The sequence below is a fragment of the Rhodnius prolixus genome, unplaced genomic scaffold (genome assembly GCF_049639745.1).
Source record: "Rhodnius prolixus isolate KJV_2025 unplaced genomic scaffold, Rpr scaffold_11, whole genome shotgun sequence".
Lineage (NCBI taxonomy): Eukaryota > Metazoa > Arthropoda > Insecta > Hemiptera > Reduviidae > Rhodnius > Rhodnius prolixus.
Window position 1 is genome coordinate 186,467 of NW_027411625.1, and position 20,007 is coordinate 206,473.

The window sequence follows — 20,007 nt, forward strand, 5'->3', positions numbered from 1 at the left end:
AAAATAAACTAAATAACTTTTAATCACGTAAACACATACATATACTATCTCCTTAACAAAAACTTACAGTTTAAAATGTTAAGTATAAGGGTTGATTAAACGCCAAAAGGTACACAAATCAGCAAGTACCCAACATTTCATTCAAGCTTAGTTGATATAATTTAAGTAATTTTGCTGCATTAACTTTTCCTTCACATTTTTTAGAATTTATTAGATGTCACAGACCCTTATGCTGGCCAGTTCGTTCATAATATTATTTGGTTATAATTATGATAAAATGTATATTATATCTTCGTTTTTAAATAGGTACTTTATTTTAACTCTATTCCAAATTATTCTTCTGATTTATCTTTAATATGCCCTTTATTCTGAAGTTGTCACATCTTATACATGCATGTTAAAGTAGAAAAAGACAAAGTTAGAGTCGGCTACTGTTTAAATTTGAATCACGGAGGATTTAAAACAATATTTCAGACTTGAATTCGTCTTACCGAAATATTCGTGAGCACAAATAACACACAGTTAATAACAAGTAGATTATTCAACAACAATTATTCATTTCTCAATTGTAATTTAATTTTACTTACAGTAAAATACTGGAATAATTAGCTGTCCTAAAAGTATGCAATACTTATTTATTTTATATTACATAACATATATATAACATTGTGAGAAGAACAGCTACATTGAGAGTGTGATTGAAGAAAACTATATTATTTGCGATAAAGCCAGATAATTATTACCTATTATTATAAACGTTTGACTACTACATAAAATAACAATTACTTTAATCGAAGAATGAACTTAAACAGACGATTTTTATTAAAAATAAAATAATCGAAATCATTGATGTATGTTGATATGAGCATTTTTTTAAAAAAGTTTTTAAATTTTGTAGCCTCGTATTTTTTTTTATTTTTTATAACGTTTTCTTTTTAACCTGTAATTAATAGTTTGATTATTATAGATTAATAGATATTACAGTCAATCTACAGTGCTACTTGAACAAATTTTTTGTAGATGAAAATGGCCAGCATAAGGGTCTGTGACATCTAATAAATTCTAAAAAATGTGAAGGAAAAGTTAATGCAGCAAAATTACTTAAATTATATCAACTAAGCTTGAATGAAATGTTGGGTACTTGCTGATTTGTGTACCTTTTGGCGTTTAATCAACCCTTATACTTAACATTTTAAACTGTAAGTTTTTGTTAAGGAGATTTTTGTACCTTTTGGAAAGATTTTCATTTTTGTCTTTTTTGCTAAGTTACATATCTGCTTTACTGTTTTTTTTAAATTTGGAATAAGCAATTCTATCATTATAACCTGATAAGGTGTTAAGTAGGAACCGTAACTACCACTGGAGAGATCTTTTTAAAGAATGATTATAGTTGCGGTCCCCAAACCATCCTCAATAACAATTTTTTTAAGAAAGCCTTTTTATATAAAATAGGAAGGTATTTGTACGTAAAAAGCAAATTTAAACTGCGATTTCAGACCTTCCTTTTAAGAGGAGTAAGAAAAATAAACGGGCGATTACAGTACTTCTCCCTAAAAGGCAAAGAGGCAAAGATTTTGAATCGAACGACAATTCATTAATGTAAATAGTTTCACCCATTGATAATTTTAACGATTTCAGTACTTCCTCTTAGTAGGTGTAAGAGCATGATGGCACTTCACAGCCATGTAGAGGAGCTTTAATCACTTCTTCGTGCTAAATTTTATCAAAATCGGACAAAGCGTTATAGAAATATTGGTAATAATAGTTTTAGAAACGGCCTTACTTGGGTGGGGCAAACTCCCCTCCATATAAGGCGTAGCGACGAGACTTTTAAAGTGCAAATCTGTACAAAATTTCGATTCGAATGACACTTCATTCATGAAAATCAGTTCACTTGTCGATAATTTGAAACGATTGCTATACTTCCCCTTAACTAGTGTAAGAGCAGATCGCCGCTTTAATGTTACGTAGGGGAGCCCTAACTCTATCATCCTACCAAATTTTATCAAAATCGGGCTAAGATTTACAGAGTAATTAGTAATAATAATTTTGAAGGGGGCCTTACATACAGGGGGCTAACTCCTCTCTAATTCGGTGTACAGCGTCGAGACCCCCAAAAGGCACATCTACATAAAATTCCGAATCGAATGTCACCTCATTCATGAAAATCGGTTCTTGCGTTTAGGCGCTACGTAGTTTACAAAAAAGGTAACAACAACAACAACAAGAAGAAGAAGAAGAAGAAGAAGAAGAAGAAGAAGAAGAACAATTTCTGAAAATGCCGTTTTTGCTCATTTTCGGCGACTTTTTTCTCGAAATCTATTAGGTCTGGGGGGTTGCAAAAAAATTACAGTTATAAAGGAGGGTTTGCCCTATATTTTAAAGAAAATTTGGGAATTTTATCTTTTATAGAAAAAGAGAAAAAAATTGTCAAAGTTGGGTGTTTTTTAACGTTACGCTTTTTCGTGCACTTTTTGACGATCAATCCTTATACAACTGTCCTACCGGACAGTTTTAATACATAGACTATACATGACTATCATTCTCGTTATTATATACAATACATGCATACCTACATAATTTTTTTTTTTTTTTTTTACATATAAAAATATTATTATTATTATTTAATTTTACTTTATTTTTTTAATGTTATACCCTCACACCTGTCACCATTTGTAAGGTCGGGAACGGAAGTGGGTTCTAAAGGAAACACAAAATTAAAATTAAAGAAACCTTTTATTAAACATAAAATATTAACTGTAAGTTAAGAAATTCCACCTTCACTATCGGCTCAGGTCTGTCAGTCGGTCGCTCAGTTCAGTTCAGACACCACAGCTGGCTAGAGACACGCGGCAGGTAATAGAGCGCTACTCCCTCTTATTACATGCCTTATCCGCTCCACACTGTGGAGTCCACAGGCCACACTGCCTCTCTTCTCGCTGTGATGTCCCATCCCCACTCCACTCCAAGTCTTCTCCGCCCCACCACTCGCTTGTCCGCTCCTCACAGTAGTAAGTGGGCACCTGCTCAACTATTACAATCTAGAATTCTTAGGTCTAAGATTCCTATAAAACAGTCATTATTAAGACCGGAAGTAGTGAAGGGGTTTACAGAATTTCTGTCTAAATATCGGAATAAAGTGGGAGATTATTATAATAGATCAACGCGATGTAAAAAAGAATTCCTAGTGAATGAGGAAATATCTGCTAAACTTTCAGGGGCAAGTATATTTTCTGTTTTGGACCTAAAGGACGGGTTTTATCATATTAATTTAGATAGACAATCCAGCAGTTTACATTTTCAACGCCTTTCGGGTGCTATAAATTTAGAAGATTACCATTTGGGTTGTGTTGTGCTCCTGAGATTTTTCAAAAAAGAAATGCTCAAATTTTTAGTGAAATTGAGGGAATAATAATTTATTTTGATGACATTTTAATCTATGCCAACTCAGAAAAAGAGCATGACCAAATATTAAATAAAGTGATATCTCGAGCCAAGGAGCAAAATGTAAAATTTAATAAAATAAATTACAATTTAAAGTACCAGAAGTGCAGTACTTCGGTCATATTTTTAGCAAAGCGGGTATGAAACCTTGCAAAGAACATATTCTGGCCATTCAGAATATGAAAGAACCATCCAATGTAAAAGATTTACAGAAAATTCTAAGCACTATCAATTATTTAAGAAAATTTATCCCTAACCTAGCCAACTTAACAGCACCATTACGTGAATTGTTGAGAAAAAATATAATTTGGCAGTGGTTGCCATATCATACTGAAACTTTGAATAAAATAAAGAAAACAATTTTAGACGTGCCTACGTTAAAAAATTTTGATGAGAAGGAACCCGTATCATTAGTGTGATGCTTCTGGAACCGGGTTAGGTTGTTGCCTAATGCAATTAGGTAAACCTATTTGTTTCGCTTCGCGATCTTTAACCAAGGCGGAGACAAATTTTGCTCAGATTGAAAAAGAGTTTTTAGCTATCCTATTTGCTACTAAAAAATTCCATCACTATATTTATGGTAGAATTAATATTGAAATATTTACGGATCACAAACCTTTGGTGTCGTTAATGCAGAAGCCCATCGCTTCTATCCCTTCGGCGAGATTGCAAAGAATAAGACTAAAGTTGTTAAAGTATAAAATAAATCTAAAATATATTCCGGGTAAATCGATGAATATATCAGATACCCTGTCCAGATTTAGCCCACAAAATGTGAATGATGATGATGAATTCTTAAATGAATTAGTTCACACTGTAACAGTTAGCCCAAATATAACATTGTCCCATAATAAGAGCAGAGATTTTGCAGAAGCCACTAAGGCCGATGATACGTTAAAAAATATTATAGAATTTTATTTTCATGGCTGGCCAAACGATAGCAAAGGGTTGAACTCAGAATTACAAAAGTTTTACAATATGAGACATGATATTGTTGTTAGCTCCGAGGGAATAATATTTATTAACAATCGATTAATAGTACCTTCCAAATATAGAGGTGAAATATTGGGTAAGCTTCATGAAGGACATATCGGCGTTACAAAATTTTATTTGATTACAACGCTAAAAATGTTTTACCTTCTTTCGTATTACTATCACTCTAATTCCGTCTTGGTCAAATAACTAACCATTAAATTGTTTCTTCATTAAATTATTAAAACAAAAAAACATTACAAATTTAACATTTATTGAGATTTAAAATGAATATACAAAAAAATAATAGAAAAATATTTTGACTGCAAACATTATCAATTACGTTTTAATGGCATCTAAGCAAATGTTGAACATATATGCATAAAATAATATCCACAATAAGCTAATTCAATCAATCTTATCGCTTCGCAAACCAAGATTGGCGAGTGTACCATAATGTCCAGCCAAAAGGTAATATTAGTAATATACCAACGCTAAAACAAACAAAATTAGCCATTCATAATTATATATATAAAAAAAATCAATATTTAAAAAGGATTCATTTTTCAGTAAAAAATTGATCATATAAAAATTAATAAATTGTGTGGCTTTTTCAGGAATTCTCAATTGAATTACTTTTTCAACGATTAAGACTATTTGAAGTGATAGTAATGAACTAAAGCCAAAATTAATAGACAACAATGCATGTTCTAATGTTTGTTTTGAAGTACTTCAGCGAACCAATCATTTCACTTTATGTTATACTATTCTTAGAGTTTTTATTAATAGAGTTTCAATAAACTTTATATTTTACATATTTGTTGATGTTTTGCATATATTTTTGGGAGGAGGTCAAATAATATTGTACTAATACATAACCTAGAAAGAAACTTAATATCGTAAATGTTCGGATCCCGAAGAGAGGTTTGAATTTGAAGTTGTTTTGCACCATCTTGCATGCAGTTTGCCCATGCCTAAATAGTTAGTAGAACTTTATAAAAGAAGGAGAGAGTCCAATCCAAGCGGCGTTCGCTTGCGATAGTCCGCTATTACCGCCAAGTCCAGTTTGTGATCACAAATCACAATAACTTTCAGTCACAGCCGATGTAGGTCCCACTGTCCTGTTTACCGTATGAGGCTTTAATATAATTTTACTGGCCATTCTCCCCTTTTGTCTCCCTAAGTCAATGTCTAAATGCGTCATTGAGTGATTAGTAAAGAGAATGAACAGTGTCAGTCCGCGGCTAAGTCCATGTCAAATTGTCTAAGTATTAATTTCTGGTTTAATTGCAAGAGAACAAATTTTGTAACTTAAAGTTGAGTACATACTAATTGTAACTATGAAGGGAAAAAATTGTAAGTCGTTTAATTATTCTTTCCTGGCCTAGTCCTCATTATCGTATGTTTTTGTACTATTGTCTTAATTGTAAATATAAGAAAATTTTATTGTCTAATCTTTTGGTATTTCTGAGCGTTGGGAGCGTTCACCAACCCTTTAGATTCCCGTTTTAATACTAATTATTAGTCTAAATATTACCTTTCAGTTTGCTATCCCAAACTATTCTTTTCAGGAAATAGAGGCAGTATTCCTTTCAGTTCAGCTCTCCCAATTAATATTATTTAAATATCTCTTTATTATTACTGCTCTCTTAAGCTATTTCAGGATTTCTCAGTAAAAAAAAAAAAAAAAGATTTCTTACCATATAGCCATTTTTGAACCTATGAGATGCCATAACTGCGAGTACCTTTCCACTTTTATATCTCTGTTCTGCTTAAAATCTCTCAAAATATTTTTATAACTGAAATCATAGAATAAAAGTTATTAATAATATTAACCAACATTAGTAAGTAAAGAATTTCAGTTTGGTAATACCATCCATAATTTGATGTAGCTATCAACATGGAATTACTAGAGCATTCTTTTTTATGAATAATTGAATATTCATTAAATAAAGTAGCAATCTGCAATTAATAATATATTTTAATTATAATTTTTGTACATGCCAATGTTAATAATATATACATATATTTAGCTAAGCTTTACGCATTATAAATCTTATAGGCAATACCTCACTCATTTTCTTTCCACTTTTCCAACATACATGTAATATCGGTGGCCGGGTTGAAGGTGGATCTTTTCCGCTTAAATTCTGTATAGAGAAACAATTTATTATTAATGTAATTACTTCTAACTGGATTTCATATAAACTATCTGTCAACACGAATGCTTATATCCTGCGATGAGTGTGCACACAATGTAAATTAAAACTGTAGGTTTTAAAAAATGTAGGGCTTAAAAAATTTTGTAGGTTTTGTAAATAGTTCAAATTTAAAACATCTATAGCTCTCTTCGCATTAATCAGATTTGAATGAAATTTCTACCGAATGGTAGAGGAAAGTCTGCTCTAGAACTTGTATAAATAGCAATGTTTTAGATGCACTAGTTATTGATATATAGAAGGTTAAGTTTTGGAGGTGTTGTAAATCGTTCAAATTTTAAACCTTTATGTCTCTCTTCGTATTGTTCCGATTTTAATTAATTCTATACCGAATTGTGGAGAAGGGTCTGCTCTACTCCCAAATTTAAAATAAGTTATGAATTCAATTTACGCTTTAAACATCAGAAGATCAGAAATATATTTACACACAAGCGATGGTAATGGAGGAAACGAACATATTTATTATGATTTAATGAATATGTACTCAAGCTGATAAGTTCACAGTTTTGTCCTAATATACTTGAAATCACATTTTTCACAAGTAAGCACACTAGATCTTTTAATGCTACATGATCTTAACTTTAATGAATATCTAAGAGCATGTAATTTATATATTATTTATAAAAATAAGTATTAGCATTTATACTTATTAAAACTTATACTTAATAACCCTTATACAACTGTCCTACCGGGCAATTTTAATGTTGAGCCTAAAAATATACAAGTTACAATATTACGAATAACTCAAATAACAAACAGGTCCCTCTTTTAAAAGGCAACTCAAAAACTAAAGTAGAAACTTACTATACAATTGATTTTGGCACTTGCTAAACTAATCTTGTTCTCCAAGAAAGACAATGAATTCATGCATTCTTTGAAAGTTAGGAACCTCAATGAACTGTCTCTGAAATGTGAAACAATAACAAGATTTGTGAAGAATTGAAAAATCAAAATTAAACAATGTTTAATGTTCAATGAATGATTAGTTTAAATCCTCCTTTTTTTAAGCACATATCTTTCTTAAAAGACCTATGGCTTACATATTGCTTAAATTTACTTTTTAATTTATATTTTAAAGAATGCTTATTTCCTTTGAAGCCTCTCCAATTTGAAGGAAAGTTGAAACAGTTATCTTCTTATTCTGCACGAACTAAAGACACTGTAATATCAGCAGTTCTATAGAAACTCCAGTTCTATCAAGAGGTCTTAAACATTGGGCAAAATTTTAAAACAAGCAAATAAATATTTCATTTATACGTAGACTTACCTATTTTGGGAATTTATTAAGTAGTATCCTAGCTTAATAAAACAAACCCCAGTAAAATAAGAATTCCATCCTGCATCATGTAGGCGCTGTTCATCTAACAAAAAAATATATTTATGTTAAATAATAATAATGTTTCTCACTTGCGACTACTAAAATTCTGTTCTGTATGATTAGAAATAAAAACTGGGAAATAACAAATTGTGGGAGCAGAACATTTAAGAAAACACTGACAATCAACCCTAAGAAAATTATCTCCTAGCTAATATTTCTCTAAATTTTTAACAACATTTAAGAATTTCAAAATCATCTAGCAAGAGGATACATGTACCCTGCGAAGTATTGCAAGGTGAATTCCGTTTGTACTTTTCCTTAGAATGAGATAATTAAAAAACAAGTTTTTAAAAGCTTTAATTTTCTTGAAAACAAAAATCTTTATTTTATTTGCTTCATGCAATATCGCAACTAAAATCCGTTCGCTCAATTTAATTCCACCTCAAGCATTACTCGAAGATGGCACATATTTAAATAATCAAAGCAATTTTCTATAGCTGTGTAGTCGGATGTTCACATTTATTAGCTATGAAAATCGGTTCACGTGTTTAGGCGCTACATTGTTTACATAAGAAAAAGGTAACAAGAACATTTTCTGAAAATGCCATTTTTTTTCCAATTTTCGATCCTCCTGTTCTTCTCTATTACACAGTGCACATAATCTCTGATGCTCTCATCTAATTACATTGTTATTAAGAGAGATTAATTGCCCACGTAATTTAAAGATCACTCTTATGAAGTTCAAGTTATTCACATCACTTATGTAGCGCCTGCCAGCTGGATCCAGCATTAGATCTTTATATAAACAATGGAATCTGGACTCTTTTACCCTCTCAACCATTGCACTCCGAAATTCTGTTTTAAGATTAGAGAGAATGTCATCCAAATTCTAGATTATTAAAACTGTCCGGTAGGACAGTTGTATAAGGGTTGACCATCAAAAACTGCACGAAAAAGTGTAACGTTGAAAAACACCCAACTTTGACAATTTTTTTCTATTTTTCTATAAAAGATAAAATTCCCAAATTTTCTTTAAATCTTACTCCAAACCATCCTTTATAACTGTAATTTTTTTGCAACCACCCAGATCTAATAGGTTTCGAGAAAAAAGTTGCTAAAAATGAGCAAAAACGACTTTTTCAAAAAATGTTCTTGTTCTTGTTCTTCTTGTTCTTCTTCTTCTTGTTACCTTTTTTGTAAACAACGTAGCGCCTAAACGCGTGAACCGATTTTCAGGAATGAGGTGTCATTCGATTCGGAATTTTATGTAGATGTGCCTTTTGGGGGTCTCGGCCCTGTACATCGAATGGGAGGGGAGTTAGCCCCCTTTATGTAAGGCCCCCTCCAAAATTATTATTACTAATTACTCTGTAAATCTTGGCCCGATTTTGATAAAATTTGGTAGGATGATAGGGTTAGGGCTCCCCTACCTAACAATAAAGCGACGATCTGCTCTTACACTTGTTAAGGGGAAGTATAGCAATTGTTTCAAATTATCGACACGTGAACCGATTTTCATGAATGAAGTGTCATTCGAATCGAAATTTTGTACAGATTTGTACTTTAAAAGTCTCGACGCTATGCCTCATAAGAAGGGGAGTTCGCCCCACCCAAATAAGGCCCTTTCTAAAACTATTATTACCAATATTTCTACAAAGCTTAGTCCGATTTTGATAAAATTTAGCACGAAGAAGTGATTAAAGCTCCTCTACGTGGCTGTGAAGTGCCATCATGCTCTTACACCTACTAAGAGGAAGTACTGCAATCGTTAAAATTATCAATGAGTGAACCGATTTACATCAATGAATTGTCGTTCGATTCAAAATCTTTGCCTTTTAGGGAGAAGTACTGTAATCGCAGTTTATTTTTCTTGCTCCTCTTAAAAGGAAGTACTGAAATCGCAGTTTAATTTTGCTATTTACGTACAAATACCTTCCTATTTTATTCAAAACGCTTTCTCAAAAAAATGGTTATTGAGGATGGTTTGGGGACCGCAACTATAACCATTCTTTAAAAAGATCTCTCCAGTGGTAGTTACGGTTCCGATTTAACACCTTATCAGGTTATAATGATAGAATAGCTTATTCCAAATTTTAAAAAAATCTGTAAAGCAGACGTAACTTTGCTAATAGACAAAAAGGAAAATCTATCCAAAAGGTACAAAAATCTCCTTAACAAAAACTTACAGTTTAAAAAGTTAAGTATAAGGGTTGATTAAACGCCAAAAGGTACACAAATCAGCAAGTACCCAACATTTCATTAATACTTCATTGATATTATTTTAGTAATTTTACCGCATTAATTTTCATTACTATTTTTTAAGAATTTATTAGATGTCACAGACCCTTATGCTGGCCAGTTCATTCATAATAGTTATAATTGTGATAAAATGTATATTATATCTTCGTATAAATAGGTACTTTATTTTAACTCTATTCCAAATTATTCTTCTGATTTCTCTTTAATGTGCCCTTTATTCTGAAGTTGTCACATATACATGCATGTTAAATTAGAAAAAGACAAATTTAGAGTCGGCTGCTGTTTAAATTTGAATCACGGAGGATTTAAAACAATATTTCAGTCTTGAATTCGTCTTGCCGAAATATTCGTGAGGACAAATAACACACAGTTAATAACAAGTAGATTATTCAACATTATTTATTCATTTCTCAATTGTAATTTAATTTAGTTCCCCTAATTTTACTTATAGTAAAATACTGGAATAATTAGCTGTCCTAAAAATATGCATATCTTATTTATTTTATATTACATATACACAACATTGTGGGAAGAACACCTAGATGGAGAATGTAATTGAAGAAAACTATATTATTTACGATAAAGCCAGATTGACTACTTCATAAAATAACAATTACTTTAATCGAAGAATGAACTTAAACCGACGATTTTTATTTAAAAATAAAAATAAATAAACAAAATCATTGATGTATGTTGGTGTGAGCAATTTTTAAAAAAGTTTATGAATTTTTTAGCCTCATATTTTTTTATTTTTTATAACGTTTCCTTTTTCACCTGTAATTAATAGTTTGATTATTATAGATAAATAGATATTACAGTCAATCTAAGTTAAATGGTGTGCTACTTGAACAAATATTTTGTAGATGAAAATGGCCAGCATAAGGGTATGTGACATCTAATAAATTCTTAAAAAATATTAATGAAAATTAATGCGGTAAAATTACTAAAATAATATCAATGAAGTATTAATGAAATGTTGGGTACTTGCTGATTTGTGTACCTTTTGGCGTTTAATCAACCCTTATACTTAACTTTTTAAACTGTAATTATATGTATAATTTTAGTATTCTATTCTATTTTAGTATTAATAAAATCTAGATTCTCTATCTAGAACTATCTAGTTCTCTAGGCAATCGAGAATCTTTGGAACTTTGAGGCCAAAGGAGATTGTAGCGCAGAAGGAACTGGTAGGGAAAGTCCTCAACCTTTTAAGAAGGTGAGGTTTCATCTAAAAGACTTAAAGGGGAAGGCACAATAAGCCTCTTGTGGCTGCGGTGCCATGGGGCATGGGTCCCGTCCCGCCTCTGAAATCTAAATCTAATCTAATCTCTTATATGTGTGAAAATTCTTTGTCGAAACTCATGGATTAACTTCATTTTTGACATTTGAAGAGTTAAACAAGATAAAGCACAAGGCCTTATGTACGTATTCCACTGATAACACTGATTTTATTTAGTAATTTAAAAATCTTAAAATGAACAAATTTACAATATACCTTTATCATAATCTCCAGGTGCTAAATTAACAAATGGTTGGTACATAACAACATGTTCATCTTTTAATAATTCATATACATTTCCAAGTGATGCATCGAACACCAAAACTAAAATAGAAAAATTAATTAATTATTTGAAAAATTTGGTAACAATGAAGAATAAAATAAAGTTCTATTTAATAGTTTTATAACCTTTGTTCAGTAAGTTTTGGATATCAAAAACCATTTGTTTAACATCATAAATATGAGGGAAAAATTCGTTAAGTGAGCTTTTATAAGAATCATAGCAAACTGAAACAAAAACAAAAATCTACCTCAATTACAAAAATAAAAAATAAAAACAAAAATAAGACAATGTAACCAGTTTATCACCATTACTGTTTAGAGGTGGATAGTTATGTCTATAAGTGAACACATCCAGACGCGATCGAGCAAAAAATTTACCACATTGTTGGCATACGAAACATTAAAATGATAAAAATGGAAGTAATTTTTTGTGGATTCCATAGTCTTCAAAAATAACGAGTATACACATTCAATTAATTCGAAATAAGCGCCATAAGCATAAGCACATCTGTGTCAATAAGAAACAAGTCAATGTGTTCTAAACCTAATATCAGTTCTCGGCATTCAATGAATTCGACGAAGGCAGGTTTTGCCTCGTCCTCAGTTATAAACGTTCTATCTTACGTAATTTCCAATACATTTCGTCAATTTATTGACAAAACCTCTCTGCATTGATGGTTTTTCACAACTTTCACAAAAAAGATGCCAATATCTTGAAGTAAAATTATTCACATATGAGAACTTATCACCTGCATTTGTAATTTTTCCCAGAAATAATTATTTACCTGGATTCTATGAAAATTGTGGCTTTAAGATAACAAACAATTTATTTCAATTTAAGAAAAGCCAAAGATTAAATAATTATATTAAATGGAATAATATTCTAGAAGAGAAAACCAAAGTAATGTAAAAAATGGAAAAGTAAAGTAACGCCTATTTTTTCAGGCAGACTTTTACATTCAAATTACCAAATTAGGTGTAGTGGACGGAGATGACTAGCAATCATACTTTACAGCAAATTCTTTTTAATAAACATTAAATAAAATCCAAGTTTTGGACCAGGAATGGAACTCAGAACCACAATACATCCTAGCTTTAAGGGCCTCGCCTCTATCCGCTCGGCTACCGTGGCGTCTACCTAATTAATGTAGTCTTAAATTTTCGATTCCCCCCTCACTCTGAAAACATTGGTTTTTCAAGTGCACCGAAATGCCGGAGGTCGAAAAGAGATAGCGATTCATTAAATGGTTTATGAAAAACTTAAAGTACCTAATAATAAAAGCATCTACATTACATTAGAAACTGATTTTTAAGGTGTTTTTGGTAGGTGGCTCAATTCTAAGATTGGTAACTCTGTACAATTCTAATTAGAGCGCTCCCTTCAAATGTATTATAATAATCTAATTTCTCGTGTGATTTAACTAGATATACATATTCTATCAGAAAATTTCAAAAATTAGGAATTTATCTTGAATAAACCCAAATATTTTCTTGGTATGGGTTTAAAAAAAAAAATTTTATATTATTATTATTTTTGTTTTGTTTAATGCCACATCAACATCTGAAGTTACTGGCGACTGGAGCCACTTACACTGCCGCCTCTGAAAACGTTTTCTCGTTAGAAAACACTTAATGCTTCCAAAAGTATTAAAAACTCACTTGTTGTAATTAACATTATAAGGAATGTGCGACTGTAGGACCGCCCTAACTAGGTAAATTCTTAAAATTATACAGTTTAATAAAAATACAATAATATGAAACTTACGTGGTAAATCTTGATAAAATTGATTATACATTACTAGTAGATCCAAAAATAAGTCATGTCCAACTAAAGGTTTCTTACTTCTCATTAATAATTTAAAGATTTTCGAAAATCCAAGCAGTGACCCAATAAGATTTTTAGAACTTGCGGGATCATCAATATTTAATTCATGAATTTTTCTATCTTCTTTGGTTACACGTTTTACGATGATCTAAAGAACAATATAATTTATATAATTCACTTCATAAAACGAAGCACAAGTGAGAATTGGATTAAAAGATTTAAAAAAAAAAAAATAACAATGCCTCCACCAAACCAATATCCCATTTAACTATTCTGTTTGTATAATGTGTATAATCTATAACTCTAAAAAAAAATACTTTTAGAACAACAGCTTTCCTAAAAATTGTATTCACATTATTCTGTGTGAGAGTACAGAAAATATTAAAATAATTTGCTATAAACAAATAATGAAAATAGTTTTAACAAACTTAAGCGGAATCGCATCATACAAAGTCGTAATGTCGCAATTTTTGCGAAACAAAAAGTTTAATCGGACAAGATATTATGGAACGGTTGAATAAATATGACTATCAGAAATCTAAGTTCATTGATGTTATCCGTCCAAAGTAAGCTTGTCTTTCTTATTTCTGACTGGTTTCGGATTTTCATTGTGTGAAGAATAAACTATATAGATAGATAATATTCTGCATTTAGTGTATATACGAGGACTGTCTAAAAAGTATCCGACCTTTATTATTCCCTCGCAAAATAAAGACGATAGCGCGGCGCCACTGTACTCAGTAAAGGAAGACACCTTCATGCGCTTGTGTGAATTTTGTCACCGCCTTCCAGCGCGTCAGTCGCTGCCTGTGGGTTGCTGAGTGAGGTGCTACACAACGTGTTCGTCGGATTACTGATTCTCTCAAGATGACTGAACGTGTTGAGCAAAGGGACTGCATCAAATTTTGCCAAAAGCTTGGTGATTCTCAAAGCGAAACAATTCGTAAGATTCAGCAGGTGTTTGGAGACGAAGCGATGGGTGAAACACAAATTAAAGAGTGGTTCAACCGCTTCAAAAATGGCCGCACATCAGCGGAGAGTGACCAAGTTGTTGTCACCGGAACAAAAGGACCTCCGTTTTGAAGTTGCACCAACTCCAACCTCTTGGGCAATCTCCCGCACGGTCAAGCGACGATCTGCCATCACCAAATTTCGCACAGTCTCAACAACGGATGCACTCTGAGCAGTCTGGGGCCTACCAGAACGCTGGTCACTCTCAATGTGCGGCCATTTTTGAAACGGTTGAACCACTCCTTAATTTGTGTTACACCCATCGCTTCGTCTCCAAACACCTGCTGAATCTTACGAATTGTTTCGCTTTGAGAATCACCAAGCTTTTGACAAAATTTGATGTTTCAGTCATCTTGAGAGAATCGGTAATCCGACGAACACGTTGTGTGGCACCTCACTCTCACTCAGCGACCCACAGGCAGTGACAAAATTCACACATGCGCATGGAGGTGTCTTCCATTACTGAGTACAGTGGCGCCGCGCAAAAGTCTTTATTTTGCGAGGGAATACCAAAGGTCGGATACTTTTTAGACAGGCCTGGTATTATACACATTACAGGGGTTCCGAGTTACATTAATAGATTAATTTACAAAAGTTGAAATGATAAAATAATAATCATAATTAAAATGGAAATAGTAAACATAATAATAACTGTAGAGGCAACTTAAAAATAAAAATGAATAATAATATAACTAGCAATAAAAGAAATCAATAATTTTCACAAGAACAAATAAAAATAAGATGAAATAAATCGAAAACAAACATTGCAAATAAAAATGTACTCAATACTTAAAAATAAACGTCCACAGATTTTCAATAGACTTAAAAGTGAAGAATAAACTTCACTGCACTACACATGCGAGAAGGTAACTTAAGTGGTTAAGTGAAGTCAAAATCTCTACAACAAACTGATTAATCAATCTATTATCTCTGATGATGTATGTAAGTCCGAAACTGGTCAGTGATACAATAAACACGCTTCCTACGATGGATTAAAATTTGTGGCATGCAAAGTTTTGCCACAAAAAAAAAAAAAAATTCCACACACTGAAATTAATTTCATTTCAGAGTGGTTTTCTATGGGGGATTCAATAGAAATACTATGTTACATTCTGTTTTAAGTTCTGAAGACGTTCTGGCTATGAAAGTGTTAGTGGCAAAGCCTTTGTGTACAAATAACCTTGTTTACATGCATACGCCATATCTTAGAGTTCAACCTCCCATCTATTATTGTGCTAACAGTAACAAACCGCCGACAGTCTTGTTCGAACTATGTCATTGTCAAGGCACGCGTGTTTAGGTATTATCAAAGGACTTGAGTAAACTGTCTTTTGTTCAATTTTTCTGTAACTTTTTACATTTTCTCTGTTTGGAATAGTTCAGTTATTCATTTTGTTTTGTGTATATTAGGATATATTGTATTCTTTTAACTATTACTTTAATTATATCTGTGCATTCTCTCAACCTGCATTTCTTTTTTTCACTTAGATAGAGATATTGGTCTGTAAAGTGTTTGAATTTGATGCACAAAAAAATCTTTTTGAGTGAATATTGTGATTAAAAAGTTGTGGTAAAAACATTGAACATTTTCAAGCGATGGGATAAGTTACAAAAACCTACAGTACAATACGGTAACGTCTAGAAACTAACTTATCTTCTACATGTATTTATTAAACAGATATTCATTTTTTTGTTGGAAAGAATGGATTTATATTGTGCTTTACGCATTCAGTGTTCATCTGAAGATGATTTTTTTTTTTTTTTGAAACGTCAATAAAAGTACGTACCAATCTATTATCTTCAGCGTTAAATGTCCATGTTTCCTTAAATCTCCTTCTGATTTCATGATGGAGGAAATAACGATAGCTTGGGTTATCTGTTTCAACATGTATTTCGTAAGTGTCATTATACGGACTAGCAGTCAGCCATACTAAAACTTCTGACTGATGAGCTGTAGCATTGGCTAAATCTTTGTAATCCAATGACTTGCTTATCGTATTTATAAGACTTCTATCTGTCAACATTCTTTTAACTAATCTTGCCTGTGCCTCATTTAAAAATGGAATCCCTTCATAAAAGCACTAAAAAATTATAAAAGTTTTTAAACGACTTTATTATAGAAAGAATAATGTAAATAAAATATGAGAAATTTTAAAGAAAACTGAAAAGATAATAATTAGATTTAATATTCCACTCTCCCCCTCGTCGACAACGTCGATGAAATAAGAGGGGATGTGTGGAGAAAATCTTGCAGACCCAGGCTCCACCCTACCTTGTTAAGCAAGGTGTAGTGATTGGAAGCTGTGGGTCTACACGTGTCATCCCAGCTCGAGTAGTATTTGGAAATAAGAAGAACTATGATAGTGGGCGCTAATGACCAAGATGTTGATGCGCCGAAAGAAAAAAAAAATTAGATTTAATATATTCTATGACAGTAATTAAAAGTTTATATTTTTTTTAACTCGAGAGAAATTGCCATCACACATTCTCTACCAATGATAACTAGATAATGTGATGGGAATTCGAAATGAGGCCTTATGACCCCAAGCCGGGTTCGAGGCTAGCTGTCTTTTTTTTTTTTTTTAATGATTTAAGGCGCGTCAAGGTTATTGGCGCCCGGAGCTTTTTCAGTGCACTGCCGGCCTCCGGACAGTGTTCTCTCGTTACAGACAACACTGTCCATCACCAGACAGTGAGCTGTAAGAAGCTCCTAGAAAGAGAAAATCTAAGGGCCAGCAGCTGGATTCGAACCCGGGACCTCCGCGTGGGAGTCCAGTATGCTAACCTCACAGCTAATCCCTTCCCTGCTGTCTGCTATTAGATTTGCTCTTGTTATTAAGCCTTTTACAGATCACTGTTCGATAATGGAAGTGTCCGGCTGTAAGGAGAGAAAGGACATCGAACAGAGGGCGGCAGAGTTCGGAAGACTCTGGCGGCGCCAATGTCTTTAATATTGAAGTGATTTAAATAATTAAAAATAGAAATTTACGTACCTTATTATAATCAAATTTGGTGCAGCATAAAAAATGGAGATTGGTAGATTGAAAAAAGAGTTTTGTTTGTATAGGTCCAAAAGGTCTTGGGACTAAATGAAATCTGTAAACATTTGCATTGTACTCCCTTGAATCTTCGTTAAGTGTAAACAGTGACAAGCCAATTTTCAGAATAACCGTATTGTGTAGATTATCTCTTATCTTCAAATAACTTTCCTTGCCATCATCAAAAAAACTGAAAAAAAAAATAAATAAGTAAACCTTTTCTTTGCCTGCAATATCACAAATGATGTTAAAACTTATAATAGTTTATAGCTTAAATGCTTCAGCTAAAATCGAAGTGTTTTTTTTTTCAGGAACTGGTTTGCGGTGGTAGGAAAATGGATGGTTACTAATACCAATGGTGTCCGAAAAGTCAACCATTAAATTTTTTTTTTGCCAGAGCCAACTGCTACTGTTTGCATACTTCTGAATCCAATTTTCGAAATACTGGTTTTAAATTCAAAACATCGATACAGTTAGCACATATACATTCTACCGATCATGAATAGATTATGTAACCGCTATTCGCTTCATTTTGATTAGGGCATAGAAAACAATTTAAAAGATATTTAAGGAAAAATAAGTCTTATGCCTGCGCCTGCCTTGGTAAACTTTCAATGATAATATTCAGACTATTAAAGTAATACTAAATATCCAAGTTAAAAAAATTAAATTTTATCAGGATAGCTTTAAGAACAGAATTTATATTTTCATAAACATTTTCATATTTTATCTCATCTACTTACCTTCTTTCAAAAGAATCGGAAGGAAGATAAGAAAATTCGCAATCTAGAGAAATATATGAACACTCGTTTAAACCACTTTCAACCTGTGGTAAAATATTTTCGAAGTTATGTCTTGTAACATCAACCATTTTTATGGAACATACAATGATACAAATAGTTCAGAAATTCAAATTTTTCTTATATGGTGAACACTACTGCTAAAGTTATATTAAACCAAAATAAAATCTGATTCTTCTTAGGTTAATAAAATTTCCACCAGAAAATTTATTCGTAGATCATGTCCATTAAAACATATTCACGAAGCGTTATTAGTACATTTTAAAATCTCGGCGATTGCAGCGCTGCGGTCGGTATTTTGCGCATGCGCGCTGTTTACCTACATCTATCAGGAAGTAACCGGACGCTATTGCGGAAACATTCGACTTCTAAAATGTGTAAGCAGCGGAAATCCATTGTTAGATCAGTGAAGTTCATGGAAAAAGTGAAAGAAAACAGACTCTAACCAGTGATTACCACTTGTTTCTGCATTTGAAGATGCATCTGGGTGGTCAGCGCCACGACGTTGGTGATGAGGTCAAAATGACAGTGTTGCAGTGGTTGTCAAATCAGGCGGCATACTTCGGCATGAGGATGGGATTCAAAAGCTGGTTGTACGATATGATAAGTGCCTTAATTTAGTGGCAATGATGTATAAAAGTAGTTTAAGGTACGGATTTCATGTAAAAATAAAATTGTGAATAAAAGTATACTTGTTTTTTTTTAAATTTCAAAATGGTACTTACTCAAAAAAAACGCCTTGCACTTTCTCGTACAATACGTGAGAAAGAGGAGTGCAGATCGTGTAAATCTCATATTTGAATTTTCATCAGAAATATCCGTTTTAAGGTTCCCAGAGTACGAAAAAATGGCTCCGACGACAATGCGAACTATCGGCAATAAATGAAAACTAAAAACATTGCAAAAAAACCGTTTTAAGGGATAAGTGTAATTTTATGGAACAGAATGTTTGTTTACCTTTTTTCTGGTTAAAAAACTACTCTGAACAGATTATAGATATGCAGGGTATCTAACTGTACGAACTATTTCAGTGGAGAGGTGGCCTCTAGGATGATCAGAATACCATTTGTGACCCAAAAGATATGTTCCTCTTATGCCTATGGACGTAATCCTCAAGAAAAACTTAATATCCAAGTTAGTCAAGTAAAAGGGTTGATTAAACGACAAAAAAAATACATAAATCAGCAAGTATTCAACATTTCATTCATACGTCAGCTCGTAATTTCAGCATTTTTTCTGCCAAACTTTATCAAAATCGGGCTAAGATTTACTGTTATTAGTATTAATACTTCAAGAGGGGGCCTTACTCGCTTGGGGCCAACTCTCCTCTTAAAGATGCGCTGCGTCAAATGACAGTTTATTCATAAAAATCAGTTCACGTTTCGATAATTTGAAAAGATTGCAGTACTTCCCTTTAGTAAGTGTAAGAGCAGGATAACGTAGGAAAGCCTTAACCCTTTCATCGTACGAAATTTTATCAAATTCGGGCTAAGATTTACAGAGTTATCAGTAAATAATTGTTTTAAAGGGGGGGGCCTTACACATGGGGCTAACTCTTTT

At 32.4% G+C, this 20,007-nt stretch overlaps 1 protein-coding gene across 1 annotated transcript; it reads right to left on the reverse strand.

The window, feature by feature from the left end:
* Positions 1-4,808: 4,808 nt before the first annotated feature.
* LOC141459511 (pre-piRNA 3'-exonuclease trimmer-like) lies at positions 4,809-18,675 on the reverse strand. The gene is made up of 12 exons (XM_074138674.1): positions 18,391-18,675; positions 17,603-17,837; positions 16,397-16,690; positions 13,539-13,746; positions 11,900-11,998; positions 11,708-11,815; positions 7,903-7,996; positions 7,440-7,539; positions 6,486-6,566; positions 6,290-6,378; positions 6,117-6,215; positions 4,809-4,910 (listed from the first exon to the last, which is right to left on the reverse strand). Exons 1-12 carry the CDS (start codon positions 18,516-18,518, stop codon positions 4,835-4,837), a joined length of 1,611 nt encoding a protein of 536 aa, XP_073994775.1. The 5' UTR covers positions 18,519-18,675; the 3' UTR covers positions 4,809-4,834.
* Between the last annotated feature and the right edge of the window lie 1,332 nt (positions 18,676-20,007).